The following is an 18,976-nucleotide window of genomic DNA, read 5'->3' as shown; positions in this document are numbered from 1 at the left end:
TTGTTTTCAATTTGGGTTGCTAATTCATTTATGAAAAATGAGAATAAAAATGGGCTAAGTATACAGCCTTGTCTTACCCCGATTTGTAGTTCAAACGAATCTGAGAATTCATTGTTATTCTTAACACAAGCTTTAACATTTTCATACATATTATGAATAATTTTTTTCATTTTAGGACTTAGACCATGGGTATTAAAAATAGACCATAGCTTTTGTCTATCAACTGAATCAAATGCTTTTTCGAAATCAACGAAAAGTGTATAGAGTTTACCACCTTTGATGTTGAGGTATCTCTGTATAATACTTTGCAATATAAACATATTGTCAGTAGTCGTATATCCATGTCTAAAACCTGCCTGAGATTCTTTTATTTTATTCAATGTCTCTCCCCAAGCTACTAATCTTCTGTTAATGATAGAAGTGAAAACCTTACTAAAAATACTCAAAAGAGTAATGCCTCTATAGTTATTTGGATTATCGATACTTCCTTGTTTATGGAGCGGGACAATAATGCCGATTGTCCAACAAGTTGGAAAACTACCATTTTCTAATATTATATTGAATAATAATTCTAAATATGGTGCTAAAATATCTGCCGAATTCTTAATTAACTCGGGTATTACGTCATCAATACCTGGTGATTTATTGGGTTTTAAGCATTTAATGCTGTCCAGAATCTCGTCCCTACTAATAGGAGAGTCCAGCATATCCTCTGTTAGCGTAAAATTAGGGTCAGGAGACGTTGATGGATTTGCGTCGTCAACAAAGTTATCAGTATTATTATCAGTTTCCAAGTTGAGAAGATTTCTAAAATGTTGATGCCACTCATTCATACTAATATTGTTTTTTGCTACGATAGAAGTGTTCAAAGTTTTCAGTTTAAGCCAAAACATGTTTGAGTCCCATATGCTATTTTCTATGTCTAACCGCTTTTCTTTAAAGTAATCAAGTCGCTTTTGTTTACATACTACATTATATTCATTTCTTATCTGACAATATTCTTCAAATGACCTCTTATCTTTCGATTTTCTAAACTTATTTAATAGCTTACAACGTTTAGTTTTAAGTTTCTCACATGCACTATCATACCATTTGTTTAATATTTTCCTTGGTGTACCAATTTTTCTTTTCATATTTTCCGCAGCTAAACAGAGAGCATTAGTGACATATTTAATGCTGTCATCAATATTTGTGAATGCATTATCAACTGATTTATCAAGTAATGATTGAACATGATCCGAAAACAGATTCTCTTTAAATTGTTCAGCTTTATCGTTTTCCCAGAAGAACTTATAAGCATTATTTGATGTGTGTCACACCCGTCAGAATATCTAACATGATCTGTCTTTACTGATAGTGTTATTGGTAAATGATCTGACTCGATACGAGATTGTATGCTAAAAGCACCAACAAAGTCAAATAATATCGATGATGAGATAATGTAATCTATTAGGCTTGTACCATTATTGCCTATATACGTAAAATCCCCAGTTTCTAGGTCGCTGCCACATCGCCCGTTCGTAATATGGATATTCATGGTAGAACATAGATCTAGGAAGGTTTTACCAAAATTGTTTAGAGTTCTGTCGGCGGAAAAACGTTTTAGATTAAAAAAATCAATTAAAAAGTCCCAATAGGATTCTTTTTGATTTTCTGTGTATTCTAATAAATCATCCTCTACAAAGTCCAGGTTCGTGCCAGTTCGAGCATTAAAATCACCACCACAGAGAATATAAACATCTGGTAGATGAGATACAACATCTAATAATGAATCTTGAAATAAAATTATTCCATTTTTACAATGTGGATATAGTTTATCGTACCATGACGAGCCTTCTGGTTGAATGTATACACATGCGTAGAGGATATCTCTGTCCAGACCAAATAATGCACGATCAAATAGTATAAAAACAGCGTTTTCTGTTGTTTTAGTCCATAACTGTGTCATTCTATAACCTATCATTACTGTGCCATTCCATACCCTATCATTACTGTGTTTTCATATACACTATCATTAATGTGTCATTCTATAACCTATCATTACTGTGTCATGATATACCCTACCATTACTGTGTCATTATATACCCTATCTTTACTGTGTCATTTTATACCCAATGATTACTGTGTCATTCTATATCGTATCATTACTGTGTTATCCTATACCCTATCATTACTGTGTCATTCTATAACCTATCATTACTGTGTCATTCTATAACCTATCATTACTGTGTCATTCTACACCCTATCATTACTGTGTCTGTCTATAGTCTATAATTACTGTGTCATTCTATACCCTATCATTACTGTGTCATTCTATAAGCTATCATTACTGTGTCATTCTACACCCTATCATTACTGTGTCAGTCTATAGTCTATAATTACTCTGTCATTCTATACCCTATCATTACTGTGTCATTCTATAACCTATCATTACTGTGTCATTCTATAACCTATCATTACTTTGTCAATCTATACCCTATCATTACTGTGTCATTCTAAACCCTATCGTTACTGTGTCATTCCATACCCTATCATTACTGTGTTATCCTATACACTATCATTACTGTGTCATTCTATAACCTATCATTACTGTGTCATTCTACACCGTATCATTACTGTGTCAGTCTATAGTCAATAATTACTGTGTCATTCTATACCCTATCATTACTGTGTCATTCTATAACCTATCATTACGGTGTCTTTCTATAACCTATCATTACTGTGTCAATCTATACCCTATCATTACTGTGCCATTCTATACCCTATCCTTAATGTGTCATTCCATACCCTATCATTACTGTGTTATCCAATACACTATCATTACTTTCTTATCATATCCCCTATCATTACTTTGTCATTCCAAACTATTTCATTACTGTGTCACTCTATAGCCTATAATCACTGTGTCATTCTATACCGTATCATTACTGTGTTATCCTGAACCCTATCATTACTGTGTCATTCCATACCATATCATTACTGTGTCATTCTATAACCTATCAATACTGTGTCATTCTATAACCTATCATTACTGTGTCATTCTGTACCCTATCATTACTGTGTCATTCTATAGTCTATAATTACTGTGTCATTCTATACCCTATCATTACTGTGTCATTCTATAACCTATCATAACTGTGTCATTCTATAACCTATCATTACTGTGTCATTCTATAACCTATCATTAATTTGTCATTATATAACCTATCATTACTGTGTCAGTACATAAACTATCATTACTGTGTCAATCTATAACCTATCATTACTGTGTCATTCTATTCCCTATCTTTAATGTGTCATTCTATAACATATCATTACTATGTCTATCTATAGCCTATCATTACTTTGTCAATCTATACCCTATCATAACTGTGTCGTTCTATAAACTATCATTACTGTCTCCATCTATACCCTATCATTACTGTGCCATTCTATACCCTATCCTTACTGTGTCATTCCATACCCTATCATTACTGTGTCATTCCATACTCTATCATTACTGTGTCACTCTATGACCTATCATTACTGTGTCACTCTATAGCCTATAAGTACTGTGTCATTCTATACCGTAGCATTACCGTGTTATCATATACCCTATCATTACTGTGTCATTCTATAACCTATCATTACTGTGTCATTCTATACCCTATCATTACTGTGTCATTCCATACCATATCATTACTGTGTCATTCTGTAAGCTATCATTACTGTGTTATTCTATAACCTATCATTACTGTGTCATTCTATACTCTATCATTACTGTTTCTTTATATAACCTGTCATTACTGCGTCAATTTATACCGTATCATAACTGTGTCATTCTATAACCTAGCATTACTGAGTCAATCTATACCCTATCATTACTGTGTCATTCTATACCCTATCCTTACTGTGTCATTCCATACCCTATCATTACTTTGTTATCCTGAACACTATCATTACTGTGTCATTCTATAACCTAGCATTACTGTGTCATTCTACTATGTATCATTACTGTGTCAGTCTATAGTCAATAATTACTGTGTCATTCTATACCCTATCATTACTGTGTCAGTCTATACCCTATCTTTAAAGTGTCATTCTATAACATCTCATTACGGTGTCTTTCTATAACCTATCATTACTGTGTCAATCTATACCCTATCATAACTGTGTGATTCTATAACCTATCATTACTGTGTCAATCTATACCCTATCATTACTGTGCCATTCTATACCCTATCCTTAATGTGTCATTCCATACCCTATCATTACTGTGTTATCCAATACACTATCATTACTTTCTTATCATATCCCCTATCATTACTTTGTCATTCCAAACTATTTCATTACTGTGTCACTCTATAGCCTATAATCACTGTGTCATTCTATACCGTATCATTACTGTGTTATCCTAAACCCTATCATTACTGTGTCATTCCATACCATATCATTACTGTGTCATTCTATAACCTATCAATACTGTGTCATTCTATAACCTATCATTACTGTGTCATTCTGTACCCTATCATTACTGTGTCAGTATATAGTCTATAATTACTGTGTCATTCTATACCCTATCATTACTGTGTCATTCTATAACCTATCATAACTGTGTCATTCTATAACCTATCATTACTGTGTCATTCTATAACCTATCATTAATTTGTCATTATATAACCTATCATTACTGTGTCAGTACATAAACTATCATTACTGTGTCAATCTATAACCTATCATTACTGTGTCATTCTATTCCCTATCTTTAATGTGTCATTCTATAACATATCATTACTATGTCTATCTATAGCCTATCATTACTTTGTCAATCTATACCCTATCATAACTGTGTCGTTCTATAACCTATCATTACTGTCTCCATCTATACCCTATCATTACTGTGCAATTCTATACCCTATCCTTACTGTGTCATTCCATACCCTATCATTACTGTGTCATTCCATACTCTATCATTACTGTGTCACTCTATAACCTATCATTACTGTGTCACTCTATAGCCTATAAGTACTGTGTCATTCTATACCGTAGCATTACTGTGTTATCATATACCCTATCATTACTGTGTCATTCTATAACCTATCATTACTGTGTTATCCTATACCCTATCATTACTGTGTCATTCCATACCCGAACATTACTGTGGCATTCCATACTCCATCATTACTGTTTCACTCTATACCGTATCATTACAGTGTAAGTCTATAGCCTATAATTTCTGTGTCATTCTATACCATATCTTTACTGTGTCATTCTATACCCTATCATTACTGTGTCATTCTATACCCTATCATTACTGTGTCATTCCATACCATATCATTACTGTGTCATTCTGTAACCTATCATTACTGTGTTATTCTATACCCTATCATTACTGTGTCATTCTATAACCTATCATTACTGTGTCATTCTATACTCTATCATTACTGTTTCTTTATATAACCTGTCATTACTGCGTCAATTAATACCGTATCATGACTGTGTCATTCTATAACCTATCATTACTGTGTCAATCTATACCCTATCATTACTGTGTCATTCTATACCCTATCCTTACTGTGTCATTCCATACCCTATCATTACTGTGTTATCCTGAACACTATCATTACTGTGTCATTCTATAACCTATCATTACTGTGTCATTCTACTATCATTACTTGTGTCATAGTCCATAATTACTATGTCATTCATTACATTACTGTGTCATTCTATACCCTATCATTACTGTGTCATTCTATACCCTATCATTACTGTGTTATTCTATACCCTATCATTACTGTGTCATTCTATAACCTATCATTACTGTGTCATTCTATAACCTATCATTACTGTGTCATTCTATACCCTATCATTACTGTGTCATTCTATAACCTATCATTACTGTGTCATTCTATAACCTATCATTACTGTGTCATTCTATAACCTATCATTACTGTGTCATTCTATAACCTATCATTACTGTGTCATTCTATAACCTATCATTACTGTGTCATTCTATAACCTATCATTACTGTGTCATTATATATCACCTATCATTACTGTGTCATTCATAAACTATCATTACTGTGTCATTCTATAACCTATCATTACTGTGTCATATCCTATCATTACTATCCCTATTACTGTGTCATTCTATATTACTATCATTCTTACTCATTACTGTGTCATTCTATAACCTATCATTACTGTGTCATTCATTCTACTGTGTCATTCTATACCCTATCATTACTGTGTCATTCTATACCATATCATTACTGTGTCATTCTATAACCTATCATTACTGTGTTATCCTATGCCCTATCATTACTGTGTCATTCTATAACCTATCATTACTGTGTCAATCTATACCCTATCATTACTGTGTCATTCTATACCCTATCCTTTCTGTGTCATTCCATACTCTATCATTACTGTGTCACTCTATAACGTATCATTACTGTGTCAGTCTATAGTCTATAATTTCTGTGTCATTCTGTACCCTATTATTACTGTCTCACTCTATAACCTATCATTACTGTGTTATTCTATACGCTATCATTACTGTGTCATTATATCACCTATCATTACTGTGTTATCCTATACCCTATCATTACTGTCTCATTCTATAACCTATCATTACTGTGTCATTCTATAAAATATCATTACTGTGTCATTCTATATTCCCTATCATTACTGTGTCATTCTATACCCTATCATTACTGTGTCATTCTATAACCTATCATTACTGTGTCAATCTATAACATATCATTACTGTGTCATTCTATTCCCTATCATTAATGTGTCATTCTATTCCATATCATTACTGTGTCTTTCTGTAACCTATCATTACTGTGTCAATCTATAACCTATCATTACTGTGTCATTCTATACCCTATCATTACTGTGTCATTCCATACCCTATCGTTATTGTGTTATCCTATACACTATCATTACTGTGTTATCCTATAACCTATCATTACTGTGCCATTCCATACCCTATCATGACTGTGTCATTTCATACCCTATCATTACTGTGTCTTATCCTATACACTATCATTACTGTGTCATTCTATAACCTATTATTATTGTGTTATCCTATACCCTATCATTACTGTGTCATTCTATACCATATCATTATTGTGTCATTCTATAACCTATCATTACTGTGTTATTCTATACCCTATTATTACTGTGTCATTCTATAACCTATCATTACTGTGTCATTCTATAATCTATCATTACTGTGTCATTCTATAACCTATCATTACTGTGTCATTCTATACCCTATCATTACTGTGTCATTCTATACCCTATCATTACTGTGTCATTCTATAACCTATCATTACTGTGTCATTCTATAACCTATCATTACTGTGTCATTCTATAACCTATCATTACTGTGTCATTCTATAACCTATCATTACTGTGTCATTCTATAACCTATCATTACTGTGTCATTATATAACCTATCATTACTGTGTCATTCTATATCCTATCATTACTGTGTCATTCTATACCCTATCATTACTGTGTCATTCTATAACCTATCATTACTGTGTCAATCTATACCCTATCATTACTGTGTCATTCTATAACCCATCATTACTGTGTCATTCTATAACCTATCATTACTGTGTCAATCTATACCCTATCATTACTGTGTCATTCTATACCCTATCCTTACTGTGTCATTCCATACCCTATCATTACTGTGTCATTCCATACCCTATCATTACTGTGTCATTCTATACCCTATCATTACTGTGTCATTCTATAACCTATCATTACTGTGTCATTCTATACCCTATCATTACTGTGTCATTCTATATCATATCATTACTGTGTCATTATATTACCTATCGTTACTGTGTTATCCTATATCCTATCATTACTGTGTCAATCTATACCCCATCATTACTGTGTCATTCAATACCCTATCCTTACTGTGTCATTCCATACCCTATCATTACTGTGTTATCCTATACACTATCATTACTGTGTTATTCTATAACCTATCATTACTGTGTTCTTTTTACCCTATCATTACTGTGTCATATAACCTATCATTACTGTGTCAGTCTATAGCCTATAATTACCGTGTCATTCTGTACACTATCATTACTGTGTCATTCTATACCTATACCTATCATTACTGTGTCATTCTATACCCTATCATTACTGTGTCATTCTATACCCTATCATTACTGTGTCATTCTATACCCTATCATTACTGTGTCATTCTATAACCTATCATTACTGTGTCATTCTATACCCTATCATTACTGTGTCATTCTATAATTCTATCATTACTGTGTCATTCCATACCCTATCATTACTGTGTCATTCTATAACCTATCATTACTGTGTCATTCCTATAACCTATCATTACTGTGTCATTCTATAACCTATCATTACTGTGTCATTCTATAACCTATCATTACTGTGTCATTCTATACCCTATCATTACTGTGTCATTCTATACCCTATCATTACTGTGTCATTCCTATAACCTATCATTACTGTGTCATTCTATAACCTATCATTACTGTGTCATTCTATAACCTATCATTACTGTGTCATTCCATACCCTGAGCATTACTGTGTCATTCTATAACCTATCATTACTGTGTCTTTTCTATAAACTATCATTACTGTGTCATTCTATACCCTATCATTACTGTGTCATTCTATAACCTATCATTAATGTGTCATTCCATACTCTATCATTACTGTGTCACTCTATAACGTATCATTACTGTGTCAGTCTATAGGCTATAATTTCTGTGTCATTCTGTACCTTATTATTACTGTCTCACTCTATAACCTATCATTACTGTGTTATTCTATACCCTATCATTACTGTGTCATTCTTATCATTACTGTGTTAGTATATCATTACTGTGTTATCCTATACCCTATCATTACTGTGTCATTCCATACCCTATCATTACTGTGTCATTTTTATATAACCTATCATTACTGTGTCATTCCTATACACTATCATTACTGTGTCATTCTATAAACCTATCATTACTGTGTCATTCCATACCCTATCATTACTGTGTCATTCTATAACCTATCATTACTGTGTCATTCTATACCCTATCATTACTGTGTCATTCTATACCCTATCATTACTGTGTCATTCTATAACCTATCATTACTGTGTCATTCTATACCCTATCATTACTGTGTCATTCTATACCCTATCATTACTGTGTTATTCTATAACCTATCATTACTGTGTCATTCTATACCCTATCATTACTGTGTCATCTATAACCTATCATTACTGTGTCATTCTATAGCCTATCATTACTGTGTCACTCTATACCCTATCATTATTGTCTCATTCTATACCTTATCATTACTGTGTCATTCTATAACCTATCATTACTGTGTCATTCTATAACCTATCATTACTGTGTCATTCTATACCCTATCATTACTGTGTCATTCTTATACCCTATCATTACTGTGTCATTCTATAGCCTATCATTACTGTGTTATTCTATACCCTATCATTACTGTGTCATTCTATAACCTATCATTAGTGTGTTATCTTATACCCTATCATTACTGTGTCATTCTATAACCTATCATTACTGTGTCATTCTATAACCTATCATTACTGTGTTATCCTATACCCTATCATTACTGTGTCATTCCATAACCTATATCATTACTGTACACTCTCATTACTCGGTCATTCTATAACCTATCATTACTGTGTTATCCTAAACCCTATCATTACTGTGTAATTCCATTCCATATCATTACTGTGTCATTCTATAACCTATCATTACTGTGTCACAATATAACCTATTATTACTGTGTCATTCTGTACCTTACCATTACTCTGTCATTCCATACCCTATTATCACTTTCTCACTCTATAACCTATCATTACTGTGTTATTCTATACCCTAGCATTATTGTGTCATTCTATGCACTATTATTACGGTGCCATTCCATACCCTATCATTACTGTGTCATTATATAACCTATCATTACTGTGTTATCCTATACCCTATCATTACTGTGTCATTCTATAACCTATCATTACTGTGTCACTCTATAACCTATCATTACTGTGTCATTCTATACCCTATCATTACTGTGTCATTCCATACCCTATCATTGCTGTGTCATTCTATAACCTATCATTAATGAGTTATCCTATACCTTATCATTACTGTGTCATTCTATAACCTATCATTACTGTGTTATCATATACCCTGTCATTACTGTGTCATTCTATAACCTATCATTACTGTGTCATTATATAACCTATCATTTCTGTGTTATCCTATTCCCCATCATTCCTGTGTCATTTTTTACCCTATCCTTACTGTGTCATTCCATACCCTGTCATTACTGTGCTATCCTATCCACTTTCATTACTGTGTTATCTTATACCCCTATCATTACTGTGTCATTCCATACTCTATCATTAATGTGTCACTCTATAACCTATCATTACTGTGTCAGTCTATAGCCTATAATTACTGTGTCATTCCACACCCTATCATAACTGTGTTATCATATACCCGCTCATTACTGTGTTGTCCTATACCCTATCATTTCTGTGTCATTCTATAACCTATCATTACTGTGTCATTCTATACCCTATCACTACTGTGTCATTCTATTACCTATAATTTCTGTGTCATTCCATACCCGATCATTATTGTGTTATCCTATACACTATGATTACTGTGTTATCCTATACAGTTTCATTACTGTGTCATTCCATACCCTATCATTACTGTGTAATTCTATGACCTATCATTACTGTGTTATCCTATACCTTAGCATTACAGTGTTTTCCTATACCTTATCATTACAGTGTTTTCCTATACCCTATCATTACTGTGTTATCATATACCCTATCATTACTGTGTCATTCTATACCCTATTATTACTATGTCATTCCATACCCTATCATTACTGTGTAATTCTATGACCTATCATTACTGTGTTATCCTATACCTTAGCATTACAGTGTTTTCCTATACCTTATCATTACAGTGTTTTCCTATAACCTATCATTACTGTGTTATCATATACCCTATCATTACTATGTTTTTCTATACCCTATCATTACTGTGTCACTCTATAACCTATCATTACTGTGTTATCCTATACCTTATCATTACTGTGTTATCCTATACCTTATCATTACAGTGTTTTCCTATACCCTATCATTACTGTGTTATCATATACCCTATCATTACTGTGTCATTCTATACCCTATTATTACTATGTCATTCTATACCCTATCATTACTGTGTCATTCTATACCCTATTATTACTATGTCATTCTATACCCTATCATTACTATGTCATTCTATGACCTATCATTACTGTGTCATCCTATAACCTATCATAACTGTGTTACTCTATAACCTATCATTTCTGTGTCATTCTATACCCTATCATTACTGTGTCACTCTATAACCTATCATTACTGTGTTATCCTATACCTTATCATTACAGTGTTTTCTTATACCCTATCTTTACTGTGTTATCATATACCCTATCATCACTGTGTCATTCTATACCCTATTATTACTATGTCATTATATACCCTATTATTACTATGTCGTGTTTGTATTACATCCCATCCCATCTTTTACCATGTTGTTTTAGTGTATCACTGGCATCCTCGTGTTTGTATTATATCCGATCACATCAATTACCATATTGTTTTAGTGTATCATAGTGATATATATCCCTTGTACTCCGTATCATTGCCGTCGCCGAAATACCTTAGTTGTGTGTACATGAGACATTACAAAGAAAACATGTGTAATTAGTTAAACAATGTTAAAGAATGAATGTGTAAAGCAGACATGAGGCCAGTGATACACTAAAACAATATGGTAATTGATGTGATGGGATATAATACAAACACGAGGGTAGGCCAGTGCAAGGGATATATATATCCCTTGTACTCCCTATCATTGCCGTCGCCGAAATACCTTAGTTGTGCGTGCGACGTTAAATAAAACCAATAACTAACTAATAACTCCCTACCATTCACCTGATGAAGGAGCAAGCATACACCCCGAAACGTCGTGTTATTCACAATAAATCTTACTTTTCTTATGAATTCCACTTCTAAGTGCCCTTCAAACATTTGAAAGATTTGGATTGCTTGATTTTGATTTAGACGGGGCACCCCCATTTTAGTCTTTCAAATACTTTGTGTCCAGATATTCAGGCTGGCACTGTGTACAATATATTGAGTATGTGTAAGTTTTTATTGGGAAGAGGGAGGGGGAGTACTAAGATTAAACTTCAAACAAAATGGAGATCGTGAGGCTGGGACATACCAAAACCCATATGATGGATGTTGACAGTTAATATGTAGAAAAAAAACCAATAAAAACAGCTGTATTTGTATCATTTTCTTGCTGAGGGTAACTTCTTTTCGACAGCCCCTCGTACATGCTGAATTTTACCGTGAATGCAAAGGCCGATGTGCCCCATAAAAGCATTAGGAACATGCCAAAATTGTACGCTTAAAACAAAATCATAAGCACGTTTTCCACTAAGGTGATGATGGCAGGTGTTCGCGAATACAGGAAGCATGTCGTATTCTACAGATATTACTCATGAAGAGTGATCAGTGTCACGAGAAATGATCCAAACCATACCTTCAGGAAATGAAAAACACTCGACACCAACAGCCTCTGAATCGCCACAGTCATCCATCCCCCATGGCTGGTGTTTGCAGTCCTTTAGATCCGTGTTCAACAGCGTGCACTGGACGTCATCCAGCCACATTTTATTGGAACTCCTTTCATTGAATACCTTCCCTCCTCTGTAATGATAAAGAAGAGTGAGTTTTAGTAATATTCCAGCATTAACACGGCGGGGGACACCAGAAATGGGATTCACACATTGCACCCATGTAGGGAATCGAACCGAGGATTTAATCAAAAGCCTTAACTACTAGGCTACCCAACTGCCCCATAAAGATAAAGAGAAATACACCTTTGCAAACCTGAACTAGTTTATCTTTGTTATACGTATATACATGTAGGTAGGTTGGTTTAACGTTTGGCTGTTGTATCTGACTTGTTTAACAGTCATATTACTCACTGGTACCCCAGAGCCCTGCACACAACTGAAGCTTCTACTTGTCCGAAGCTATCATCACACACTGTGCCCCAGCTACCAGAGTGGAATACCTCTAGGAGACCCCTTTTGTAGTTCGGTGTCAGCTTCATCGTTATGTCACCTGGTGAAGAAGAATAACGAAACACATTAAACGTTCCCTTACACACTGTTCAAAAATTAAACAGTGTACTTTGTTAACTTAAATGTACACAGTCACTGAATTCGATCACTACGAAGATGAAATGTAGCATGATGACACAACATGTTTTGTTGACATTAAGACAGAGGGGTTGTTGAGGTCGGGTCTTGATGTGAGCATTGTGTGCTGTTGTCACAGTTCTGCACCTCCGTGGCACACGCGGAACAAGTCTACGGAGATCTTATGGGATTCTCTCCTTTAATCCTCCCTCAACGCGTTAGCTAGTCGAGCAAGTCTGTGTGGCATATGTTCACCAGGGATCTGGAACGCCTTGGCAGTGGTCGACAGTGCCATGAGATGTGTGCAGTGAAGGGTTGTCATGTTAATACATGTGAGTTCACCCAGCAGAAAATGGGTATCCGGTAGGATAAAGTCATGTGACTTTAACCTTCTAGCGCAGCAGACACCTTGGGTTAACCGGGGTAATAGTAATGCACAGATTGTTTGGGCGCTTCGAGCTTGCATTGTGCATGGAGAAATGTGCATGGCAAATGGACTGTTATTATGTTTTGTTCAGGTTAAGATGAAAAGTGCAGCAGAAAGGGTTCGGGTGATCCTGGCACAGTCAGACAGGTAAGGCTGATCATCAGTTCAGGGCCCTTGCCCCCTCTACATGCAGCCCAGGCAGCGAATGGGACTTCTCGCAGGAAACGCTGCCTAGTCGAACCCACCAAGAACTTTCCGGAAAATATGAAGATCCCCCAACACTGCAGCCTTCTGCATTACCCAGAGTGTTAGAAGGGCTGTGCTCCCGTCGGAGAACCCGGGCACTCTATAAAACATCAGCCACTGTCAGTTGATAATCGGACGATGACGTGGACTTCAGTTTCCCTGAACCACCACAAAGCGATATCTCCGTGTGCGGGATACAGATTGTGTAAAATGTCCAAGATGCAAAGAAAGCTATCAAAATGTTGACACCAGCTGTTATGCATTTCGCCATTTGACAGGTGAAAACCCAGACAAGATTGGTATTCAGCAACACATGCTGGTCGTAAAATGTGACTAAAATACTGTCAGAAAGAGAAAAAAAATCCCATTTTTTTCGCATTTATATCTACAATTTATGTAGTTAATATGTGAAAGTATGAAATTTCTGTTAAACTAAGTTCGGTCTGACTACAGACTACAGTGGTAGGGACATGGGAAACGTAAAAGAGTTCTTAACTGGATCGGGTGGTCCGACTCGCTGACTTAGTTGACATATCATCATATTTCAATTGCGTAGATTGATGCTCATGCTGTTGGATCATTGGAGTGTCTGGTCGATAATCGATTATTTACAGTTCGCCACCAAATGTGCTCAAGAATGGGTAAACTTCGCCATTTTTTAATGCAAACTGATACACATGGTTGATGATCATTGGGAATGGTCTACTGTTGTATAATGATACACATCTAGCGGCCCACACTCTGACTTTAGAAGGCAATTACATCAATTGACCGATCGAACACACATTATTATTGTTTTTGTATCTGAACTGTAGTACACTCTCTTCTTGCGTAATGATTACTCTTGCGAAAAATAGGTTTTCTCTAAATGTTTTTTTCTCTCTCTTTAATTTATTGCATTATTGGTTCCTGTTGTTCTTTCCTCTTGAGGATCATGGCTCTTTTCAAACAATAACCATGAGCGAGCGGCACAATAACTATAGCTAAATGATAAATAATGTTTCTATATTCAGTAAATACGTGTCTAGTTGAGAACTTACTTGGATCACATATGATGCCAACATCTTTACTATGGTAACAATTGTTGTCGCCCCATGGATTGTGAACATTTGGCCAAAGATGATTCGGCTCCGCTGCAATTCACTTGATCCAACCAAATCCTCCCTCCTCCAAAACCGAAACCTTGAATCGCCCTCGGTTTAAGTCCGCTTTTGCTAAACACACATATTAAGTGTTGAATAATGAACAGTGATATCAAAGTGTCAAACCATTTTCATACATACCTCGACCACCTTAGTACATGACACAGCTACCATCACTGCAAGGTGTCAAATTATTTTCAAACGCACCTCGACTACCTCAGTACATCACACAGCTATCATCACTGCAAGGTGTCCAACTATTTCCATACGTACCTCGACTACCACAGTACATAACACAGCTACCGTCACTGCAAGGTGTCCAACTATTCTCATACATACCTCGACCATCTCAGTACATCACACAGCTTCCATCACGGCAAGTTGTCCTACTATTTTCATACATACCTCGATCATCTCACTACATCACATAGCTACCATCACTGCAATGTGTCCAACTATTTTCATACATACCTCGACCACCTCAGTATATCACACAGCTACCGTCACTGCAAAGTGTCCAATTATTTTCAAACGCACCTCGACTACCTCAGTACATCAGACAGCTACCATCACTGCAAGGTGTCCAAATACTTTCATACATTCCTCGACCACTTCAGTATATCACACACATACCATCACTGCAAGGTGTCCAACTATTGCTATACATTCCTTGATCACCTCAGTACATCAGACAGCTACCATCACTGCAAGGGGTCCAAATACTTTCATACATTCCTCGATGACCTCAGTACATCACACACAGCTACCATCCCTGCAAGGTGTCCAACTATTGTCATACCTTCCTCGACCACCTCAGTACATCACACAGCTACCATCGCTGCAAGGTGTCCAATTATTTTCATTCGTACCTCCACTAACAGAGTTCATCACAGAGCTACCACCACTGCAAGGTGTCCAGCTGTTTTCAAACGCACCTCGACTACTTCAGTACATGGTACAGCTACCATCACTGCAAGGTGTCCAACTATTTTCATACGTTTCTCGACTCACACAGTACATCACACAGTTACCATCAATTCACGGTGTCCAATTATTTTCATTTGTACCTCGACTACGTCAGTACATCAAACAGCTACCATCACTGCAAGGTGTCAAACTATTTTCATACGTACCTCGACTACCACAGTACATCACACAGCTATCATCACTGCAAGGTGTCAAACTATTTCCATACATACCTCGACTGCCTCAGTACATGACACAGCTACCATCACCGCAAGGTGTCCAAGTATTCTAATACATACCTCGACCACCTCAGTACTTCCCACAGCTAACCATCACTGCAAGGTGTCCAAATACTTTCATACATTCCTCGACCACTTCAGTATATCACACACATACCATCACTGCAAGGTGTCCAACTATTGCTATACATTCCTTGACCACCTCAGTACATCAGACAGCTACCATCACTGCAAGAGGTCCAAATACTTTCATACATTCCTCGATCACCTCAGTATATCACACAGCTACCATTACTGCAAGGTGTCCAACTATTTTCATACATTCCTCGATGACCTCAGTACATCACACACAGCTACCATCCCTGCAAGGTGTCCAACTATTGTCATACCTTCCTCGACCACCTCAGTACATCACACAGCTACCATCACTGCAAGGTGTCCAATTATTTTCATTCGTACCTCCACTAACAGAGTTCATCACAGAGCTACCACCACTGCAAGGTGTCCAGCTGTTTTCAAACGCACCTCGACTACTTCAGTACATGGCACAGCTACCATCACTGCAAGGTGTCCAACTATTTTCATTTGTACCTCGACTACGTCAGTACATCAAACAGCTACCATCACTGCAAGGTGTCAAACTATTTTCATACGTACCTCGACTACCACAGTACATCACACAGCTATCATCACTGCAAGGTGTCCAACTTTTTCCATACATACCTCGACCACCTCAGTACTTCCCACAGCTAACCATCACTACAAGGTGTCCAATTATTTTGAAACTCACCTCGATTACATGAGTACATCACACAGCTACCGTCACTGCAAGGTGTCCAAATACTTTCATACATTCCTCGACCACCTCAGTATATCACACAGCTACCATTACTGCAAGGTGTCCAACTATTTTCATACATTCCTCGATGACCTCAGTACATCACACACATACCATCACTGCAAGGTGTCCAACTATTGTCATACATTCCTCGATCACCTCAGTACATCACACAGCTACCATCACGGCAAGTTGTACAAGTAGTTTCATATATTCGTCGACCACTTCAGTACATAACACACCTACCATCACTGCAAAGTGTCCAACTATTTTCATTCGAACCTCGACTAACACAGTACATCATACAGCTACCATCACCGCAAGGTGTCCAATTATTTTCAAACACACCTCGATTACCTCAGTACATCACACATCTACCATCATTGCAAGGTGTGCAATTAATTCCATTCGTACCTCGACTACCTCACTACATCACAAAGCTACCATCGCTGCAAGGAGTACAGTTATTTTCATTCGTACCTCGACTACTTCGGTACGTCACACAGCTACGATCACTGGAAGATGTCCAACTATTTTCATACATCCCTCGACCACCTCAGTACATCACACAGTTACCATCACTGGAAGATGTCCAACTATTTTCATACATCCCTCGACCACCTCAGTAGATCACACTGTTACCATCACTGCAAGGTGTCCAACTATTCTAATACATACCTCGACCACATCAGTATATCACATAGCTACCATCACTGCAAGGTGTCCAATTATTTTCAATCGTACTTCCACGAACACAGTTCATCACTCAGCTGCCATCACTGCAAGGTGTCCAGCTATTTTCAAACGCACCTCGACTACCTCAGTACATGACACATCTATCATCACTGCAAGGTGACCAACTATTTTCAAACGCACCTCGACCATCTCACCAGATCACACAGCTACCATCATTGCAAGGTGTCCAATTATTTTCAAACGTACCTCGACTAACACAGTACATGACACAGCTACTATCACTGCAAGGTGTCCAGTTATTTTCATTTTTCCCTAGATTACTTCAGTACGTCACATCAGCTACCATCTCGGCATGGTGTCCAACAACTTTCAAACGTACCTCGACCACCTCAGTACATCACACAGCTACCGTCACTGCACGGTGTCCAGTTATTTTCAAACGCACCTCGACTACCTGAGTACTTGACACAGCTACCATCACTGCAAGGTGTCCAATTATTTTCATTTTTACCTGGACTACTTCAGTACGTCACACAGCTACCATCACTGCAAGGTGTACAACTATTTTCAAACGTACCTCGACTACCTCAGTACATCACACAGTCACCATCACTGCAAGTCGTCAAACTATTTTCATGCTTTCCTAGACCACCTCAGTACATGAAACAGCTACCATCACGGTAATGTGTCTGACTATTTTCATACATACCTCGACCACCTCAGTACATCACACAGCTATCATCAGGGTCAGGTGTCGAATTCTTTTATTACATTCCTCGACCATCTCAGTACATCACACAGCTACCATCACTGCAAGGTGTCCAACTGTTGTCATACATTCCTCGACCACCTCAGTAAATCACAGAGCTACCGTCACTGCAAGGTGTCCAACTATTTTCATACATACTTCGACCACCTCAGTACATCACACAGCTACCATCACTGCAAGGTGTCCAATTATTTTCAATCGTACTTCCACGAACACAGTTCATCACTTAGCTACCATCACTGCAAGGTGACCAACTATTTTCAAACGCACCTCGACTACCTCGGTTCATCACACACATACAATCACAGCAACGTGAACAATTATTTTCATTCGTACCTCGACTACTTCAGT

The 18,976-nt window shown here is 36.7% G+C and overlaps 1 protein-coding gene across 1 annotated transcript in view; it reads right to left on the bottom strand.

The window, feature by feature from the left end:
- The window catches only part of LOC124292039 (scavenger receptor cysteine-rich domain superfamily protein-like), a 66,521-nt gene that overhangs the window by 34,304 nt on the left and 13,241 nt on the right, over positions 1-18,976 (bottom strand). Inside the window, exons 3-5 of the mRNA XM_046729114.1 lie at positions 15,016-15,189; positions 13,087-13,225; positions 12,639-12,805 (exon numbers count right to left, since the gene is read on the bottom strand). Coding sequence (XP_046585070.1) covers positions 12,639-12,805; positions 13,087-13,214 — 295 coding nt within the window. The 5' untranslated portion in view covers positions 13,215-13,225; positions 15,016-15,189. The remainder of the gene's footprint in view (positions 1-12,638; positions 12,806-13,086; positions 13,226-15,015; positions 15,190-18,976) is intronic.

The sequence above is a fragment of the Haliotis rubra genome, unplaced genomic scaffold, assembly GCF_003918875.1.
Source record: "Haliotis rubra isolate DU_JTF1 unplaced genomic scaffold, ASM391887v1 Scf1133, whole genome shotgun sequence".
NCBI classification, from domain to species: domain Eukaryota; kingdom Metazoa; phylum Mollusca; class Gastropoda; order Lepetellida; family Haliotidae; genus Haliotis; species Haliotis rubra.
The sequence above is the reverse complement of the archived record's forward strand: the minus strand, read 5'-3'. Positions and strand labels throughout refer to the sequence as shown.